Genomic DNA, 19622 nt, shown 5'->3' on the forward strand with positions numbered 1-19622 from the left:
CCACTTCTCTCAACTGATATCTTCTGCTCAGTCTCCCTCCCTGTCAGGAGCCGTGTACTATAGCCACACTGAAGCCATTTTGAATATAGAACTATGGGCCAGTGGAAAATCCCCGGCTGGCTAGATGCTTGGGAAAGAAGTTGTGAAACTAATCACACGCTTAGCTTCAATTGTTTCTAGCAACTGTTTTAGAATGTGATTTATGCTGTACCTGCCGACATCTTGTTACTGATTACCTATGATATTGTTGATATGCTGGTTACTATTGTGGATATGGTGGCTGCTCAGGAACAATTGGTCTGGAGACCATGGCTTGCGTCCTAGTTTCTCCTTTCCTCCCTGAGCCTTAGTTACTGAAGAATATAAAAACCCTCAACTAAAATCAATAAACTGACAGCTTGATCAGACATCCTGTCTTGCTGTCCACTCTTTGTGTCTCTTGTCCCCCAATCTCTCCTAGGTGGTTGCGACCCCCGTTGACTGTCCTGTTGGACGGGACACCTCCCCCTTATTACCCGAGCCCTGACTGTGTCCTGGTCACTGCTGCCAGCCAGAGCAGCCCAGGTCATTCGAGCTTGGCTGTTCCACCCCAGTGCAAGCCGCGGTGCTGAGCAGCAGAGCCAGGAGAGCACCCTGGGCACCCACAGACCCATGGGAGTGCTGAGCAACTCCAAGTCCCTGCAGCCCAGCACCACGTCCTGCCCTGGGAGCCGGCCTTCTCACCCTTCACAAGGCCCTTCTGGAACTACACAGTACACAGAGTGCAGTGGTGCAGGCTGGGAGAGGCTGTGGCAGTGCAGGGGCCTGTGCACAAGGAGAGGCCACCTGTGCCCAGGGCCACACTGGTGGACTCGGCCCGCACTGCCACCAAGGCCCACAATGGCTGCCCAGGGAGCCCCAACATTCACAGACATCTGCAAAGAGCTCAGCACTCAGGCGCCTCCATAGCCCAGTCCCTGAGGGCTCTAGGGCACCAGCCCAACAGCGCCTGGGGCCCTGTGAGCGGACTGGCCAGCCTCTGTTCCCTCCCTGCATAGTCCCTGGACACCCAGGTGCTGCCCCTCCCCTGCATATCCCACCCCCAGTCCAGCTCCTCCCAGGACCAGCCCAGCCTGACACCCAGCCAGGATTCTTCGAGATCCGTCTTGGAGTTGCCTGGAGACTCTGGGACTATATGCAGGCAGCTCCTCAGCCACACACTGGACACTGGGACAGGGGACACCTGTGACGCCACCTGAGGGTAAGGGAGCTGCTGGGATGGATTCCCCCCCAGCTCTACCTCCCTCTCATCCAATGAAAACCCTGCGGAAGCAGTGGCTAGAAGCCCTGGTCTCTGCCTACTATGTGCTGGCTGTGTTGTTCTTAGGTGAGAGAGCAGGCAAGAATGCCAAGAAAATCGAGTGCAGGGGACTCCTGGGCAAAGGGGAGCTGGGGCAGCACCCAAGGAGATGCCCTGCTCCAACATGCCCTGCAGGTGGGAGCCAGGACTGGCTAGGCTGAAAATCCTAGAAAACCCACTCTTCTTTCTCACTTCCACGTAGGCCCTTGGTCCATCCTTCTCATCTACCTCCTCTTCACGCGGCTCTGGTCCCTAACTGTTCTCTACTTGATGTGGCTCTACCTGGACCGGGACACCCCCAGCCGAGGTGAGCTCAGGCAGTACTCCAGGTGGGAGAGATGGGGAGGCTGCCTCAGGCATTCAGCCACCCAGATCTCTGCCCGCAGGGGGAAGACGGTGGGAGTGGTTAAGGACCTGGCGGATATGGAAACATCAAAGAGATTATTTTCCTATCAAGGTGATGGGTCACCCTTCCCAGGAACTCTTCCAAATTTCTCCCTCCCGATGCCCTGCCATTGCCCCTGCTCACCCTTCCCTATCCTGCAGCTTAAACCCTGCTGCCTAAGGACACAGAGGGGCAGGGGGTGGAGGGGTAGACCAAGCTCTGAGGTCTGCAGGGGCACAGGGCAGCAGCTCCAGCAGTGACCTGTCCTCTATGCCTCCCTCCTCTCCTTCTGCTCAACCGTGTCAAGCTGGTGAAGACGGCAGAACTGTCCCCCAATCAGAACTACGTGCTAGGGGCCCATCCCCATGGGATCACGTGCACTGGACTCTTCTGTAATTTCCTCACTGAAAGCAACAACTTCTCCCAACGCTTCCCAGGGATTCAGCCCTGGATAGCCATGATGAATGGTTTCTTCTACATTCCAGGGTTCCGGGAATTTATTATACTTCTAGGTGAGCCTCAACTGAATGGGAGGAAACAGCCCTTGGTCAAAGTGTACCCAACCCGCATCACGACCCCTATTGAGGATACTGAATCATCCTGAGCAATAAACTGGCTTTGCAATGGGCAGATGAGGACTGAGACCTGGGACCCCTCTTCCCCTGCTACAGGGTGCAGTGAGGAAACAGGGAGCTAAGACAGTACTGACTGCACCCCTGCTCTCTGCTTATGACACAGGACTGCGACCTGTGAGCCGTGCCAGCCTGGACTTCATCCTGTCTCAGGACCAGCTTGGCCTGGCAGTGGTCATCGTGCCTGGGGGTGCGCAAGAGGCTCTGTATGCAGCCCCAGGGCAAAACTGCCTCGAACTCCAGAATCGCAAAGGCTTCGTTCGACTGGCGCTAAGGCATGGGTGAGTGGGACACAGCTCCCCAGGCTGGGCCATCCCTCTTAATCCAGCCATCCATGTCCTTGCGGGGGAGCACTATGCCTCCTGCACCTGGCTGCACCTGTCAGCCCTTCCCTGTGGGGAGGTGGGGCCCAAACTGACACAGGCCCTGTCCTAGCAGTCCTGGGTTCTCTTCCCAAGCCCACACAAAGGTCAGCCCTGGGGCCTGACCTTTCACTCTTCACAAGGTTGGGTCTGCCTTGCCCCAAGGCTGCAGGTGCAAACACTGAGTGTGAAGGCACCTGTGGAGAGGCCACTGCACAGGTCTTTCTCAACACAAATAAGACTTCCTTCCAGAACATTCTATGCAGACATAATTGTGCATTCCCAAAGGCCTGGGATCAGTTGTGGTATCAGTTGAGCTGGGGGAGGGATGTGCAGTGCCCCCAACCCCAGTGCCCATTATGGGGGTCAGTCCAGGACCTGACTATGGCATTTGTCTCTGCAGGGCATCCCTGGTGCCTGTGTACTCCTTTGGGGAGAATGACACTTTCAAAACTAAGACGTTTCCCAAAAACTCCTGGCAGTACCTGTGTCAGGTCACCTTCAAGAAATTCACTAGAATATCTCCCTGCATCTTCTGGGGCCGCAATCTCTTCTCATCCAACTCCTGGGGTCTGCTGCCCCTGGCCAGGCCCATCACCACCGTCGGTGAGTGCTCACCTGCACTGGAGGGAGCAGCCATGGGCACAGTGCTTGCAATGGCAGCCTCTGACTCACCTGTGTTTTCCTCCTTTGCAGTGGGCGCCCCCATCCCTGTGCCCCAGCTCAGTGCACCCACTGAGGAGCAGGTTGACCACTACCACAGGCTCTACATGGAGGCCCTGGAGCGACTGTTTGAGGAGCACAAGGAAAGCTGTGGTATCCCTGCCTCCACCCGCCTCATCCTCTGCTAGACCTGGCCTCACCTTTCCCTGCTGCCCTCCTCTGCCCTCCAATAAAGGCTGTGGTGGAAGTGAGCATGAGACCAGGCACTGCACCCTGCCCAACCCTCCCATCCAGTCCTGTCCTGTCCAGTCGTGCTGCAGAGTTGTACCTAGGATTGGGGCTCAGGACCCTGATTCTCCCACCAGGGAGAAAGGACTCTACCACAGGACCTGGGACAAGCCTCTCCCTCTCCCTCTGTGAAGGAAAGCATCTGCTTAGCCAGACACCCCCAAGGGTTGTATGGATTGGGGAGGGGAGCTGTGGGTGGGGTATTCATCATCAAAAGGTGAGCAGGATGGAGGAGGTGCAGTGAAGGTGATGGGGACCCACGGGGCAGGAGCTGAGCCTGGTCAGGGCCCTGCAAGAGGCAGGGAAGGGAGGAACCCAGACCCAGAGCACACAGAGCTCAGTACAGGCTTGCTCCTGCACCTGTCCCTCTTACGGGAGTTCCTGAGACTAGTGGACTGCCTGGGTGCAAGACAGACTCTTCCCAGCATTTCTTGTTCCTGCAAGTCCAGCACTCAGCTCAACCTCCCAGGCTGCTCTGGACATCCATGAAAGCAGATGCAGAATGAAGGCCTCCCTTAATGAGATAATGGTAGGACCATATCCCAACTGGGAAACCCCCTCACACTCCAAGGATTTTTTTGGCAGGTTCTTTAACATTAATCTCTCGCTCCTGCACCTGTCAGGGTCAGCACAAGGTCTGTGTCATCAAAGTCATTGTGACTGTCAGGGTCACTGTCCTGTAAGCCTCTCTCAGTTCTTCCGTTGGGTTAGAGGCACCAAGGTCAAGGGGGCGCTGTGATAAGCACTGGAGTTTGGGGTTCCTGGGGCCCTCTCTGGGGATGTGGTGGGACTTCTTTGTGGAGCTGGGGGAACCTGGTAGAGGAAGTAGAACTGACCCTGGAGGCCAACAGCCTCACCTGATCTTGTGAGGTTGATTAGAAAGTGGCGGGGTCAGAGGTGAAGGGGTAGGGAACGCATGTTAGGTTAGGAGCTTTCTCTGAAAGTAGCAGGTTTGGCGGGGAGACTCCCTCAGAACCCACAAGGGTACTGGGTCTGGGGAGTCAGACCAGGCCCTGCTTTGGAGACAAACTTGTCTGTAATTATGCTATATGTGCCCCCGTCAGATAAATAACACTTACTAACTGCCCTTAAGTGTGTGGGAACACTTTACTGCTTTTGATACTGTAACCCAAGAACTTTGCTAATATTATAGAACTACAAGTTATGTTTCCTATGATAAGGGTTTTATGGTTACATATAAGTTTATTTTTGACATGTATTTATTTGTGCATATGAGAGGCAGAGGGTGACAGAGTGCTGTAAGATGCGCCGATCACCAGGAAAAGAAAACTAATTTAGATGGCCTCTATTCCAGCTAACCACGGTCAAGGGCTTCCCTTCCCCGTGTATCAGAAAGAGAAATATGAAGGCATGGGATACAGAGGAAGAAGAGCCAGGAAGAGAGGTGCAAAGGGCTTTTAAACTCCCCCTGACATGGTAGCTGAAGAGGGGGTGGCTTCAATCCTTCGCGGTGATTCCGCTGCCTCTGGGGCCTGCCAGAATTCCGTGCTTCCCTGCTGCAGCCTGACAGTGGGCTCTGGAGCAAGCTTAGCCCTTCTCCAGTTACCAGGGTAACCATCAAGCGCCAGGAGAGAGAGCCCTTTGATCTAGTCATTCACTCCAGATGTGTGGGGAAGACCCAAGCCAGGAGCCAGGAATTACATCCCTACCCTCCCTCATGGGTGGCAGGATATCACTTGCACTATTAACAGTCACCTACCTGCCCAGGAGCCAGGACTGGGATATGTAATGCCAGGATGCCAACTGGCAACTGAACAGAGGCCTGGGCCAGGGCTGAAATCGTGAGCTGGAAACTCAATCCTGTCCTTTGTGTGGATGCCAGAGATTCAGTGACATGGGCTCTCACCTCTGCCTTCTAGGATGTGCATTGAGTGGATGCTGGAGTCGGGAGGTGGGGATGCGTCTCAGACCCAGGCACTGCAACTGTGGGACTCGAGCATGCTCAGGGGAGTCCTGCCCGATAGGCCAGAGGCCACTCCATGGGTGTTGGTGAAGGTCAACTCTGCTGAACTACTTGAGAACAGAAGTAGAGTCGACCAGGCCCCTTCTAGGCATTGCAAAAGCATGCCTAGAAGGGGCATGGGCAGCCAAGGATTTGGCTGAGAGGCTAGGGCAGCCACTGCTGGTCTCTGTGAACTAGAACCTGCTGCTGGGGCGAGGCATGAGGTAGAGATTCAGGTGTGTCCCTGCAGAGCGGTCACACTGTACCTGGGACCTTTGCTGTGGCACAACACATTAATCTGTTGCCTGCAATGCTAGCATTCCGCATGGGCGCTGGTTGGAGTCCCAGATGCTCCACATGCATGCAGCTCCCTGATAACAGGGTTGGGGTAGCAACAGAAGATGGCTCAAGAGCTTGGGCCTCTGTACCTACATGGGAGACCTGAAAGAAGTTGCTGGCTCCTGGCATCAGCTTGATCCAGCCCCAGCTGTTGTTGCCTTTTGGGGGAGTGAATGGGTAGATGACACATCTCTCTGTGTGTATCTCCCTCTGTCTTTAAAATAAAGGAATACTTTAAAAAATGAAGAGTGTGAGGCTGGGCTGTGTGTTAGCGGAGGGCAGGGTGAACAGGAACTTGGTTTTACTTACTCAGTCTTCTTGGGTATCCTTGGATAAATGACAAGTCTGATGTCACTATCCCTGTTACGGGGTTGAGGAGGACTTGCCTCCGTGAAGCTCCTGACAGTTAAATCTGATGCCTTTGTGTGACTGACAGATGGGCTAGGCACGAAACCCTGGTGTGTGATGGGGCTGGGGAGGTCTGTACCTCCCTGGGGGTTTGTCCTGGGGGGACAGTTCTCATGGGAGGGCTCATTAGAATTGGAGTTCAAATTCTGCTTTGCTTGTCTATATCAATCTCCCTATGTCCATCTCTACCTCTGTCTCTGTCTTCTGCATCTCCATCTCTGTCTTCTCTCTGCTTCCTATATCTTTCTTATGATCATCCTTCCTCATCTACCACGACCAACACCTGCCCAGGTGAACTATGACCCCCCCCCACCAAGATTGTAGGCTGAAATTAGCCTTTTCTTTCCCAAGAATCTCCTCTCAGATATTGAAAATATCAAAATGCAAATGAACACATGGGCCAAATGTAGAGACCCTCTTTCTTCCATGACACGCTCATTGGGTAAGAACAAGAGGTAGGAAGATAGCCGAGACATCCAAAGAGTTCAGTGTGGGAGTGGCGTGGTGACCTATTGGGGTTCAGCCTCTGCCAGGACTATGGTTATCCTTCTAGGCACCAATCGAGCCCCTGCTGCTCCACTGCCAAACCAACTCCCAGCAAACAAACCTCACTGTGCTTACGGCCACTCCCGTTGGCCAGCAGGTGGCCCCACCAGCAGTGAAATTTCTGCACCCAGCACTCTCCATTCCAGCAGGTGACAGGTGCAGGTCATGCACAAAGAGAGGGAGACGTCAGACACAGCAGGGGTTGGGCCGACACGATGATGCCATAGCCTCCTGCCAGCCCCACCTCCTGTGCCACCCTCCCCCCGCATCCCCTCCTTCTGGGTCCACTCTGCCTTTCTCCCTCCCCAGGAGAACAGAGCAGCATGTCTCCTGCTTTTTGTTTATGGCATCCCCAGGGGTGGGGGAAGGTGTTGCAGGCCAGGATCTGCTGAGATCCAGAGTCACGAGGTGTCCTATCTGGGACTCCCCAAGACGCCTCTTCCTTCACCCCCACCCCCACCCCTTGCGGCACTGCCCTGTGTGCCTTTGTCCCCTGCCCTCTGGATCTGCCCTTTTCCTTGCCTCTGGGGATACTTTGTGTGTTGGCCTGGGCCTTAGCCTCAGTGTCCACCTCCTCCAAGGGCACGAGTGCTTCCATGAGCTCAGCTGGAGGCCGCTGCACTGGGAAGGAAGAGCCAACCCCACCTGTAAGTTGCCTCACTTGGGGAGCTTGAGGACCCTGGAACCAGAGTGTCCCCCTGTAACAGGGAATGGGAGAGACAAGAGCTCCAGGGAAACAAACAGGGCCAGTGGGAAGCTCAGGTGACTTCCAGTCTATGGGCTATCCCTTCACCCCTTAGGTGCTGGGGGGGGCGTTGCTGGGGTCTCCAGGGAACACCCAGCTTGAGGCTTGCCTTTCCCAGCACCCGGAAACAATTGGTCCAGGCTGCCTGGGGTCGTGGATAAGCCCAGGAGTAAAGAAACCATGGGGCTGAACCTCCCACATGCTGTGTGCTCTCCCCACCCAACTCTTCCCTGGCTGGTGACCTTGACAGTTGTCTCCTCAGACCAGTGTGGGTCCTACTGTCCTTCTTGGGGCTAGACCTCCTTGCTCTGGGTCTCTACCTGAAACACCACAGTCCCACCCCCATTCCTGCCACTGTGAGCCTCTTGGACAACTAGGTCATCCAGCCGTGAACTCTGTCCTGGTCACTGCTGCCAACCAGAGCAGCCCAGGTTATTCGAGCTTGGCTGTTCCACCCCAGTGCAAGCCGCGGTGCTGAGCAGCAGAGCCAGGAGAGCACCCTGGGCACCCACAGACCCATGGGAGTGCTGAGCAACTCCAAGTCCCTGCAGCCCAGCACCACGTCCTGCCCTGGGAGCCGGCCTTCTCACCCTTCACAAGGCCCTTCTGGAACTACACAGTACACAGAGTGCAGTGGTGCAGGCTGGGAGAGGCTGTGGCAGTGCAGGGGCCTGTGCACAAGGAGAGGCCACCTGTGCCCAGGGCCACACTGGTGGACTCGGCCCGCACTGCCACCAAGGCCCACAATGGCTGCCCAGGGAGCCCCAACATTCACAGACATCTGCAAAGAGCTCAGCACTCAGGCGCCTCCACAGCCCAGTCCCTGAGGGCTCTAGGGCACCAGCCCAACAGCGCCTGGGGCCCTGTGAGCGGACTGGCCAGCCTCTGTTCCTTCCCTGCATAGTCCCTGGACACCCAGGTGCTGCCCCTCCCCTGCATATCCCACCCCCAGTCCAGCTCCTCCCAGGACCAGCCCAGCCTGACACCCAGCCAGGATTCTTCGAGATCCGTCTTGGAGTTGCCTGGAGACTCTGGGACTATATGCAGGCAGCTCCTCAGCCACACACTGGACACTGGGACAGGGGACACCTGTGACGCCACCTGAGGGTAAGGGAGCTGCTGGGATGGATTCCCCCCCAGCTCTACCTCCCTCTCATCCAATGAAAACCCTGCGGAAGCAGTGGCTAGAAGCCCTGAGCGTTCTCCACTATGTGCTGGCTGTGATGTTCTTAGGTGAGAGTGGGAGTCAGGAAGAGGGACTGCAGGGAGATTGGCTGTAGTGCTGGAATGTACCCCTGGATAAAGAGACAAGGTCAAGACCTGGGAATTATCCCGCAAGGAGTTTGGAGGGGGCGGAGGGGAGGCAGGAGATGGGATGAAGAGCTGTGTGATTCCATGGAGAAAGGATTCCTAATTATTAGAAAGGCAGATTCACAGGTGAAAGGAAGAAAGACAATTAAGAGGTCTGTCATCCCCCGGTTCACTCACCAAATAGTGGTAGAAGATGGGGCTGGGTGAGACCAAAGACAAGAGCTAGGCACTTCATCCAGGTCTCCCATGAGACCCAGATGGCAAGAATCAGGCAATAGGCATTATTTAGCTGCTTCCCGAAGCACATGAGCAGGGAGCTGGATGGAAAACAGAACAGCCCAGAATGAAGCAATGTGCAAATGGGATGCCAGTGTAGCAGGCAGCAGATCAAACCACTACGCCACAATGATGGACCAAGGAACTCACTCTTCTTTCTCACCTTTCCCCAGGCCCTTTTTCCTCGTTTCTTCTCTTCTTTCTGCTCTACACACCACTCTGGTTTCTGTCCATTCTCTACCTGATGTGGCTCTACCTGGACCGGGACACCCCCAGCCAAGGTGAGCTCAGGCAGGGCTCCAGTGGGGGGGGGGGGAGGCAGGGAGGTGGAGAAGTTGCCTTAGGCATTTAGCCAACCAGATCTCTGCCCGCAGGAGGAAGATGGGCTCAATTTCATAGGAACTGGTGGATGTGGAAACACCAAAGAGATTATTTTCCTATCAAGGTGATGGGTCACCCTCGCTTGAGATGCTTCCTCCTCTCCACCAGCCCCTCCCCTGCAGCTATTCACCCTTCCCTGTCCTGCAGCCTGAGCCCTGCTGCCCAAAGACGCAGGAGCAGGGGGTGGAGGGGTGAACCCTGAGCCCATCCCAGGACCCTGAGCTCTGAGGTCTGCTGGGGCACAGGACAGCACCTCCAGCAATGACCTATCTTCTATACCTCACTCCTGTCCTTCTACCCAACTGTGCCAAGCTGGTGAAGACGGCAGAGCTGCCCCCAAACAAGAACTACGTGCTGGGGGCCCACCCCCATGGGATTCTGTCCATAGGAGCCTTCTGTAACTTTCTCACCGAGTGCAATGACTTCTCTCAGCGCTTCCCGGGGCTGCAGTCCTGGTTTTGTACACTAGCCGGCCTCTTCTACGTACCCGTGTACCGGGACTACATCATGGGTGGCGGTGAGCACACGGTGAATGGGGAGGAACGAATGCTTGACCCCATCCTCCCAACAGGACCCAGGGACCTGCCCTAACTACTGTTGTGGTTTGAGGGAACAAGGTGTGAAACTCACACGTCCCAAGCTGAAGGGTGAGGGGAGAAAACAGATAGTCCTACATGGTGTGGTGACTGCCCCCCCATCTCTACTCATGACACAGGAATGCGACCTGTGAGCCGTGCCAGCCTGGACTTCATCCTGTCTCCCCCCAAGCTCGGCCAGGTGGTGGTCATCGTGCCTGGGGGTGCACAAGAGGCTCTGTATGCAGCCCCAGGGCAAAACTGCCTCGAACTCCAGAATCGCAAAGGCTTCGTTCGACTGGCGCTAAGGCATGGGTGAGTGGCACACAGCTCCCCAGGCTGGGCCATCCCTCTTAATCCAGCCATCCATGTCCTTGCGGGGGAGCACTATGCCTCCTGCACCTGGCTGCACCTGTCAGCCCTTCCCTGTGGGGAGGTGGGGCCCAAACTGACACAGGCCCTGTCCTAGCAGTCCTGGGTTCTCTTCCCAAGCCCACACAAAGGTCAGCCCTGGGGCCTGACCTTTCACTCTTCACAAGGTTGGGTCTGCCTTGCCCCAAGGCTGCAGGTGCAAACACTGAGTGTGAAGGCACCTGTGGAGAGGCCACTGCACAGGTCTTTCTCAACACAAATAAGACTTCCTTCCAGAACATTCTATGCAGACATAATTGTGCATTCCCAAAGGCCTGGGATCAGTTGTGGTATCAGTTGAGCTGGGGGAGGGATGTGCAGTGCCCCCAAACCCAGTGCCCATTATGGGGGTCAGTCCAGGACCTGACTATGGCATTTGTCTCTGCAGGGCATCCCTGGTGCCTGTGTACTCCTTTGGGGAGAATGACACTTTCAAAACTAAGACGTTTCCCAAAAACTCCTGGCAGTACCTGTGTCAGGTCATCTTCAAAAAAATCTTTGGTTTTACTCCCTGCATCTTCTGGGGCCGCAATCTCTTCTCATCCAACTCCTGGGGTCTGCTGCCCCTGGCCAGGCCCATCACCACCGTCGGTGAGTGCCCACCTGCACTGGAGGGAGCAGCCATGGGCACAGTGCTTGCAATGGCAGCCTCTGACTCACCTATGTCTCTCTCCCTTGCAGTGGGCGCCCCCATCCTCGTGCCCCAGCTCAGTGTACCCACTGAGGATCAGGTTGACCACTACCACAGGCTCTACATGGAGGCCCTGGAGCGACTGTTTGAGGAGCACAAGGAAAGCTGTGGTATCCCTGCCTCCACCCGCCTCATCCTCTGCTAGGCCTGCCCTCACCTTTCCCTGGTGGCCCCCCATCTGCTGCCCTCCTCTGCCCTCCAATAAAGGCTGTGGTGGAAGTGAGCATGAGACCGGGCACTGCACCCTGCCCAACCCTCCCATCCAGTCCTGTCCTGTCCGGTTGTGCTGCAGAGTTGTACCTAGGATTGAGGCTCAGGACCCTGATTCTCCCACCAGGGAGAAAGGACTCTACCACAGGACCTGGGACAAGCCTCTCCCTCTCCCTCTGTGAAGGAAAGCATCTGCTTAGCCAGGCACCCCCAAGGGTTGTATGGATTGGGGAGGGGAGCTGTGGGTGGGGTATTCATCATCAAAAGGTGAGCAGGATGGAGGAGGTGCAGTGAAGGTGATGGGGACCCACGGGGCAGGAGCTGAGCCTGGTCAGGGCCCTGCAAGAGGCAGGGAAGGGAGGAACCCAGACCCAGAGCACACAGAGCTCAGTACAGTGCTTGCTCCTGCACCTGTCCCTCTTATGGGAGTTCCTGAGACTGGTGGACTGCCTGGGTGCAAGACAGACTCTTCCCAGCATTTCTTGTTCCTGCAAGTCCAGCACTCAGCTCAACCTCCCAGACTGTTCTGGACATTCCATGAAAGCAGTCCAAAGGTGCTTAGGACAGAGTTGGGCTCAGGACACGAGCCAGGAAGATGTTGCCACACTCCTCACTGTGGTCCTCATTGCAGGATAGTACTGGTGAGGGGAGCAGAGACACTCATATTCCCAGAGTTTGTCTTCATCAGCATTATACTGTAACCAATGGCCCAACACAGGCTGAGAGCACCAGGAGCTTGTTTCAACTCAAAGTGTTGCAGGCCAAACCCACAGCACCTTTATCAGCTCAAGTTGTGATTGTAATTCCTTGCACACGGGTGGATGGCAGTTCCATCCAACCAGGATCACAAAGACAACTGCAACTGAGCCTTTAAGGCCCAGCCAATCAACTCAGCACCCTTCTCCCCAGGCCCTGCCTCCAAACACTGCCCCTGGGCTGACCACAACACAGCAAGTTGTTTAAGGAAACTCAAACCACAGGAAAAAAAAAAAAAAACACAGCAGAGCATCCCTTGGCCTCTGCCAGCTCATGGTGACCCCCTTGGTTTTTGTTAGCACCGAGGCCAGAAACCAGAACCGACAGGAAAACCCTGAGAAGGCAACCCTGCCTTCCACTGTCTAACATATTCTTTCAGTGGAAGATTTTTCTCTCCTCTCTGGAGCCGACTGATGACTCCTCTGGGTGCCTCCCCCGAAATAAAACTCTGCAATTCGCTGTACATTGGTTCATGGAGTGATTTCTTTCAAAACCGCACTCCAGTCTTGGTCCAGGACTGAAATTTCTCTTGTGCTAGTAAGGGCTGCCTCTCGGAGCTCACCCACTCCCACCACTGCCCGCCCTCTGACTGGATCCAAAAGTGGAAGTCCGGGAGGCGGGGAGTAGTCAGGGGTAAGGATGACAGGGCTGGTGTGGCCCCCCTTGCAGAAGATCTTGTCCTCAATGTGCCTATGACGTGGAGCTCTGTGCTCCTGGGAAACCACATCTCTAGCTGCCAATGTTTGTCTTTGTTAAATTGATTTTGGAAGGCAGTTACATAGAAACAGAGAGATCTTCCATCGCTGGTTCACTTGCCAGATGCCTGCCACGGCCAGGACTGGGCCAGGTTGAAGCTAGGGGTCAGGAGCTTCAACTGGATCTCCCTCTTATGTCTTTGGTTTTCTTTGTAGAAATATCCTTGCTCTCTGTTTGAGAGGCACTGAGATTAAGACAGAGCTATGGAGCGCTCCCACCCACCCCCAAAGGCCCATGAAGGTTTCATTGCCACCACCACGACCTGGGAACTCAACCCAGGTCTACCAGGTGGGTGACAGCAACCCAGTCCTGGGGGTCATGCCTGCTGCCCTGACTTGCTACAGAGAGCTGGGTGGGGCCAGAGCAGCTATTAGTCCAAGCTCTCAGGGCTGGGAAGAAGGAACGCCACACACCAGCCAGAAATTCAGAATTTCAGCCAGACCATTCAGAAATCCCAGACAGGCTTGGTTCTGTGCACCTGCTGGGCTCCTCTATGGGAGTCTCTTTGTCCTTCTAAGGTGGGCACAGCCCAGATGTCTGTGGCCTGGAGCCTCCTGGGGATTAGATTTGCTCCCAGTCCTTCCCAAGTTGTTCCTGCTGTGGGAACAAGGCTGGCCACAGAGCAGACACTGCATATTCTTGCTGGGTACTTGCCCCAAAGGCTGGGCTGCTGGAGTTCTTGAACCTGCAGCATGGCTGCTGATCCTGTCCAGGTGGCCTTGCCATGTGGAGGCAGGGCTCTCGCCTCCCCAAGTTATCCCCAGAGCTTCTCTGCTTTGTACCTAAGCTCCGGGTTCTTGCCCAAGGGGCAGAGTTCAGGAAGAAGCTGTGAGCAAGCCCTGGGGATGGGTTAGATTCCCTCCAGGCCTGTCTTCCTCTCTCCCTGGGAGTGGAGGGGGTCAGGTGAGAATTGGGGGAGTGTGGAAGGGACTTCCCTTCCCATCATGCCTCTGTGTGAAGTCCATGTCCACAGGGGTGGGGTGTGGGAGTGGGGCTGGGCCTGTCCTTAGGTGGGGAGAGGTCCAGATGGCAGGTAGCCCAGGAGGGAGAGAGAAGCCAGGAGAACATGGTGGAGGAGGGAGCAGAGTTGACCTTGAGGCCCATTCAGGCTCACAGCTGGACAAGTTCATCCAGGATGTGAGTGGACAGAGGAGCAGGACTAGGAGGGAGCCAGTCTTTGTGGAAGCTGTGGGCAGTTGTGAGAGGAGTAGACCAGGAAGTGGGCAGGAAGTAGGAAGGTGGAGGAGGTCAGATCAGGGACTGGCGCTTGTGCATGTGTGCCTGTGGGGGTTTAAGGACCAGGTAGGCAAGTAGCAGGTGCCCTGTGACTGGTGAGGGTGATGCCAGAGGGTGCTGGGTAGAGCTCTGTTCAGACTGTAAGAGACCTCAATGGATTCCTGCCCCAATGCCTCATGGTTCACATTCACCAGACTGGGGGCACGGTCCCCTTCATCACAGCGCTGGGATCAGAGGACTCTAACCCTGGGATTGCAATCCCGGGGGGAGGCCCTCAAAGAGGCAGAGGAGGGAGGGAAGAGGCAGGGCCGGCAGCCAGGCTGGCAACCATGCCTGGTTGGTTGGTCAATTGGTGTCACTTGGTTTGTGGGCAAGACCAGGCCTTCCACTCTGGGCAACACTGATGGGACCCCCAGTGGGATTGGAGACCACAACCTGGGGTGAGCATTGTTCACAGCCACCAAGTTCCAGCCTGGGATTCGTCCCTGCATTTCAGAATGCTGTCAATTTCCAACTGTCCCCCAATGTCAAGATCTGGGCACCTGCCACCTTTTGTGGGAGCCCCCAATAGGAATCTGGGCCCCCAGATGTGGCCTAGTCCACCCCCACTATTGCAGACAGTTGGTGGGTACGGGAGAAAATGGGGGAGCTCGTCTTGCTGGCCTCTGTTCCTCCACCTTAAAAAAAAAAATGTGAGCCATAACGTGAGGCTGTGCCAGGAGTCAGGGCATGAGACCCAGCTCATCCTGTTCTTGCCTCCCGGGCTTGGCGTCTCACTTATCCTGGGCCTCCAGCTATCTGGCCACTGGAACAACTGACCAGAATCAGAACCAGAGGAGGTAGGTGCAAATCCTTGTGTGGAGGCATGACACAAAAACCAAGGTGGGAGACCGGCGCGGGGCCTGAGAACCGTCTCAGCAAGGACCGCCGCACGCCAGCCCACCTGTGTGCAAGCCCCACTGACCTGGAGCTGAGTCTGCCCCCTAGCTCACTGACCACAACCTGGATCCAGTCACTTCACAGCTCCCAGGCTCAGTTCTCCCCCTGGCAACAGGGAGCTACCTACCCCACAGCGTCTCTGTGTGTGTTAGTTTTAAGCATTTATTTGTTTATGTAAAAGTCAGAGTTACAGGGAAAGGCAGACACAGAAAGCTCTTTCACCTGCTGGTTCATTTTTTTAAGATTTATTTTTTATTTTTATTGGAAAGGCAGATATGCAGACAGGAGGAGAGACAGGAAGATCTTTCATCTGCTGATTCACTCCCCAAGTCACCGCAACAGCAGGAGCCGAGCCAATCCAAAGCCAGGGGCCTGGAGCCTCTTCCAGGTCTCCCACGCGGGTGCAGGGTCCCAAAGCTTTGGGCCGTCCTTGACTGCTTTCCCAGGCCACAAGCAGGGGAGCTGGATGCGAAGCGGGGGCGGCTGGGATTAGAACCAGTGCCCATATGGGATCTTAGTGAGTGCAAGGCCAGGACTTTATCAGCTAGGCTACTGCGTCAGGCCTGCTGGCTCACTTTTCAATGACTGGAGTTGAGCAGATCCAAAGCCAGGAGCTAGGAGCTTCATCCTGGTCTCCCACATGGAATGAAGGACCACCCAAGGACTTGGGCCATCTTCTGCTGCTTTCCAGATGCAGTAACAGGGAGCTAGATTGGATCTGTAACAGCCAGGACTCCAACAGGCACCCAGATGGGATGCCGGCATCTCAGGTGGTGACTTTACCCACTATGCTACAGCACCAACAGGAGATTTAAAAATGTTAAATGTCCCTTATGCGGTATTTCCCCTGCTTCTGAAATTGTTAACACATGAACTAAACATTATACCTTGGATGTGAAATGATAATGTTATATGTGTTTTTTATTATGTATTTGTTTATTTGAAAGGCTCAGTGACAGAGATTGAGGTGGAAGCACAGAGATACAGAGAAAAGCAGTCTTTAACCTGCTAGGTTCTCCCCAATGGCTCCAGCAGCATCAGGAGCCAGTCTCCCCCTAGTGGTGGACTGAAGTCCGTAAGCCATCATCTGCTGCCTGATCCGAAGTGAAGCAGGGGTGGCTCAACAGGCTACTCCTTTGCCTGAAATTCAGGCATCCCTTGCGGTTGCCAGTTTGAGTCCCAGCTGCTCCACTTCCAATGCAGCTTTCTGCTAATGTGTCTGGGAAAGTAGAAAAAGATGGTCCAAGTGCTTAAACCCTCATGGGAGATCCATAAATTGTTCCTGGCTCAAGGTTCCTGGTTTCAGCCTGGGCCCAACCTCAGTGGTTGTGGCCACTTGGGGAGTGAACAAATGGATGGAAGATCCGTCTCCTCTCTCTCTCTCTCTCTCTCTCTCTCTCTCTCCTTTCTCTCTCTCTCCTTTCTCTCTCTCTGTAACTCTGCCTCTCAATTAAATATATCAATCTTCTTAAAAGAAGAAATGAAGCAGCCAGGGAGGGCTCTGATAAGAGATGCCCGCATCTCAAAGTGCTGTTTAACCCAGCAATGAATGGGCCAGGAGCCAGGACCTCAACCCTACTGTCCTTTTGGTGTCTCGGCAGCTCAACTGCCTTCCAAGATGTGCATCAGCAGGAAGCAGGATATATAGGCTGGAGCCACACGAGAAGCCCAGACCTCGGGATGCTATGAAGGCCTAACTCGTAGGCCAGAGCCCACACACAAAGGTTCATTTCCAATGATCAGCTAGGGTGAGCTCCTGGAAAGCAGATGGGACATTGGTTAGATCCTTCAAGGGGCCACTGTGGTTTTCAGAGTAAAACAGCCAGGAGAGGATGCGACAGACAGCATTGGTCTCACTGAACTGGGACAGGGCCCTGCTGATGGGGAGACTGTAGGAATTCAGGTGCACCCCTTCAGAAGGGTCACACAGGTGACTTTTTATTCAAGCATTTGAAAGGGACAGTGACAATGTGAGAGCAAGAGAGAAAGAGATCTTCTATCTACTGTTCAGTTCACTCCCCAGATGGTTGTAGAGCCAGGCCAATTCAGCATGCACCATCCTCCACTGCTTTCCCTTAACACCTTCGCAGGGAGTTGGAAGGGAAGTGGAGCAGCTGGGACTTGAACCGGCACTCCTAGGGTGTGCTGACAATCACAGGCAGCCACTTACCCTGCTGTGTCACATTGTTTGGACACATGTGGGCTTGGGCTGCCTATTAATTTGGGTGATGGTCTGGTTTTCTTCTGCCAATTTGGCAATCTTGGGCAAATGCCCAATCTAGTCTGAACAGGATTCATGGTAACACCTAAACTCCCACATCTGCAAGGCTGGTGGTGAGAGGTGACCTAGCTGGGGTGGCCAGGGGAGCAGCTGGGGAAGGCCTGCAGGTCACTGGGGGCTTGCCACATGACCCTAAACTGTAACCTTCAAATTATAGGTTGAAACCAGCTATTTCTTTCCCAAGAATCAGTCTCCAGTGTTTTAGCATGAGTCCAGAGAGGCAGATGAGCTTGTACTTGTGTGCAGAGAGCTCAGCTGAGAACGAGAGACATCCTGTGCCTGAAGAGTTCAAGGGCAAGCTCGGTGGCACGCCCACTTCCTGTCCTCAGAGGCTGGCTGCAGGATGCTGGAGAGGCTTCAGTGGCGCATGGATTGGGGTATAGGGACAATGACGCCCCCTCCAAGTGAGAGCCACCACCCTCAGCTGGTCAGAGCATCCAACCTTCCATGAATCTGATTTCTAGACCAGAAATGCCATGTTGGGAACCCTACACAAAGGGGCTTCTCCCTGTTTATTGGAAGTTAGGAGCAGGTCCTGAGGAGGGAAGAGACTGGGTGAAGCAGCAGGGGGTGGGATCCTGGAAGCTCTTCCAGCTCCATAACTTTACACCAGCACTTACACCCTTGGATTCTGGTGATGAAACCTGTGAGGCCGAGGGAGTCAGAGGAAGGAGGGAGCAGAGATGAGGAGGCCTAGAACCTCAGGAGCAAGGAACAAATCCAAGTCCCCTGAGTTCCCAGATGCAGAAACAACGCCCCCCCACACACACACACCTAGGGAGGAGACAGACCCTGGGCTCCTCTAGAATACAGACGCAGGGAGCGGGGGATGGGGGGCAGGCAGCAGAGGACCAGCACTAAAGCATGTCTCCCCCAACGGTCACACCGACCCCTTGTCCCACCATGTGAAATTTGCAGAGTGGGTTCCCAGGCTCGAGTCCTTTCCACCTCTGGGGTCTCTCCTGGGTCACTGGGGGTCTCCTGCCCCACCTGTGACCACACAACTCTGCCACTCCGGGACGGAGGAGACATACCAGAGAGTCCTGTGGGTACAGGGGGCACAGAAACTGGGGCACAAAGCCAGGCGTCCTCCCTCTCCCATCGCCAGATCAGAGCACAGGTGAGCATCCCTGCCTGCTGAGCCTCCTCTCTGGGGAGGGACAGCTGAGACACCAAAGCCACCTTTGACCTCAGCACTGCCCACCCCCTTTCCTGGGGAAGCCAGGGTGGGAGCGAAGCTGGCTACCCCAGGTGTCTGAGGGTGCAGACTGGGAGGGTTTCCATTGGCCCAGGAGCATTTCTGGGGCAGGACACATAGTCACATCTTCCTTCTGAGTGGCTTGGATCCCAGATGGGTGGGAACGTTGGGCAGCTTTACTTTCTGATTGTCTGGAGGACCTGGAGGTGAAGAAACGTTTGACCAATCCAAGACAATCTGGAGGCAAAAGGTGAGGGTTCTGGTGCAAGGGGCGGGATCACAAGCTGATTGCCTCTCCCTTTGGCCAATAGACTTTCCCTGGGAATCTGGAACTTGGTGAGTGCTTTCCCTAGGGCTGCACTACCCACTCCACCCTCACTCGGGTGAAAGGTGGAGTGTGGTCACTCCCAAAGTCAGAGAAGGGGAGACATGACACAAGAATAGGCTGAGAGACTGGTCCGTGCCTTCTGGCCACATCTCCTTCGGCTTCCATGCCTGTGACCCATGCTGTGGCCATATGGGAGCCTCCAGGACATGAACCCGCAACTCCCACCCCATCACAGGACCATCCCCAGCAGGATCAGCCACCTGCATATGGGTCTGTGGACCTAGAATCAGATGGCAGAAGGATGCACTGTCAGGGGAGAAGGGGCTGAGGACAGGTGAGAGCCGGGTAGCCTGCACAGGAGGTCCTGGATGGATCTCAGGAGCCTCCCCTATCTCTGCCACCCTCCCAGCACTGCACAGTTGGGAGAGGGCTGTACCTGTCACTGTCCTGGCTCTTGAGCAGGTGCAACCACAGGTGTGCATCCTCCCCTGTGGGTGGGGTGGGAGCCCTTCACCAGGTGCCCACACATTAGGCCGTAGAAATGCTGCGCTCACTGGAATTCCAGGTCCACCCTTATCCACTTCCCCAGAACTGACAAGCCCC

General features: G+C 55.2%; 2 protein-coding genes across 2 annotated transcripts; both read left to right on the top strand.

The window, feature by feature from the left end:
• The first annotated feature begins 1185 nt into the window (after positions 1-1185).
• On the top strand, positions 1186-3794 carry LOC121151954 (2-acylglycerol O-acyltransferase 3-like). Its single transcript, XM_040973819.1, has 7 exons — positions 1186-1366; positions 1542-1646; positions 1726-1796; positions 2032-2236; positions 2463-2637; positions 3122-3324; positions 3415-3794. Exons 1-7 carry the CDS (start codon positions 1258-1260, stop codon positions 3567-3569), a joined length of 1023 nt encoding a protein of 340 aa, XP_040829753.1. The 5' UTR covers positions 1186-1257; the 3' UTR covers positions 3570-3794.
• Positions 3795-8722: 4928 nt separating this feature from the next.
• Positions 8723-11523, top strand: LOC121151953 (2-acylglycerol O-acyltransferase 3-like). The gene is made up of 7 exons (XM_040973818.1): positions 8723-8903; positions 9431-9538; positions 9632-9702; positions 9951-10155; positions 10354-10528; positions 11013-11215; positions 11306-11523. Exons 1-7 carry the CDS (start codon positions 8795-8797, stop codon positions 11458-11460), a joined length of 1026 nt encoding a protein of 341 aa, XP_040829752.1. The 5' UTR covers positions 8723-8794; the 3' UTR covers positions 11461-11523.
• The last annotated feature ends 8099 nt before the right edge of the window (positions 11524-19622 follow it).

Source organism: Ochotona curzoniae, unplaced genomic scaffold, assembly GCF_017591425.1.
Source record: "Ochotona curzoniae isolate NIBS_2020 unplaced genomic scaffold, NIBS_Ocur_1.0 contig_2321, whole genome shotgun sequence".
In the NCBI taxonomy this organism is placed as follows: domain Eukaryota; kingdom Metazoa; phylum Chordata; class Mammalia; order Lagomorpha; family Ochotonidae; genus Ochotona; species Ochotona curzoniae.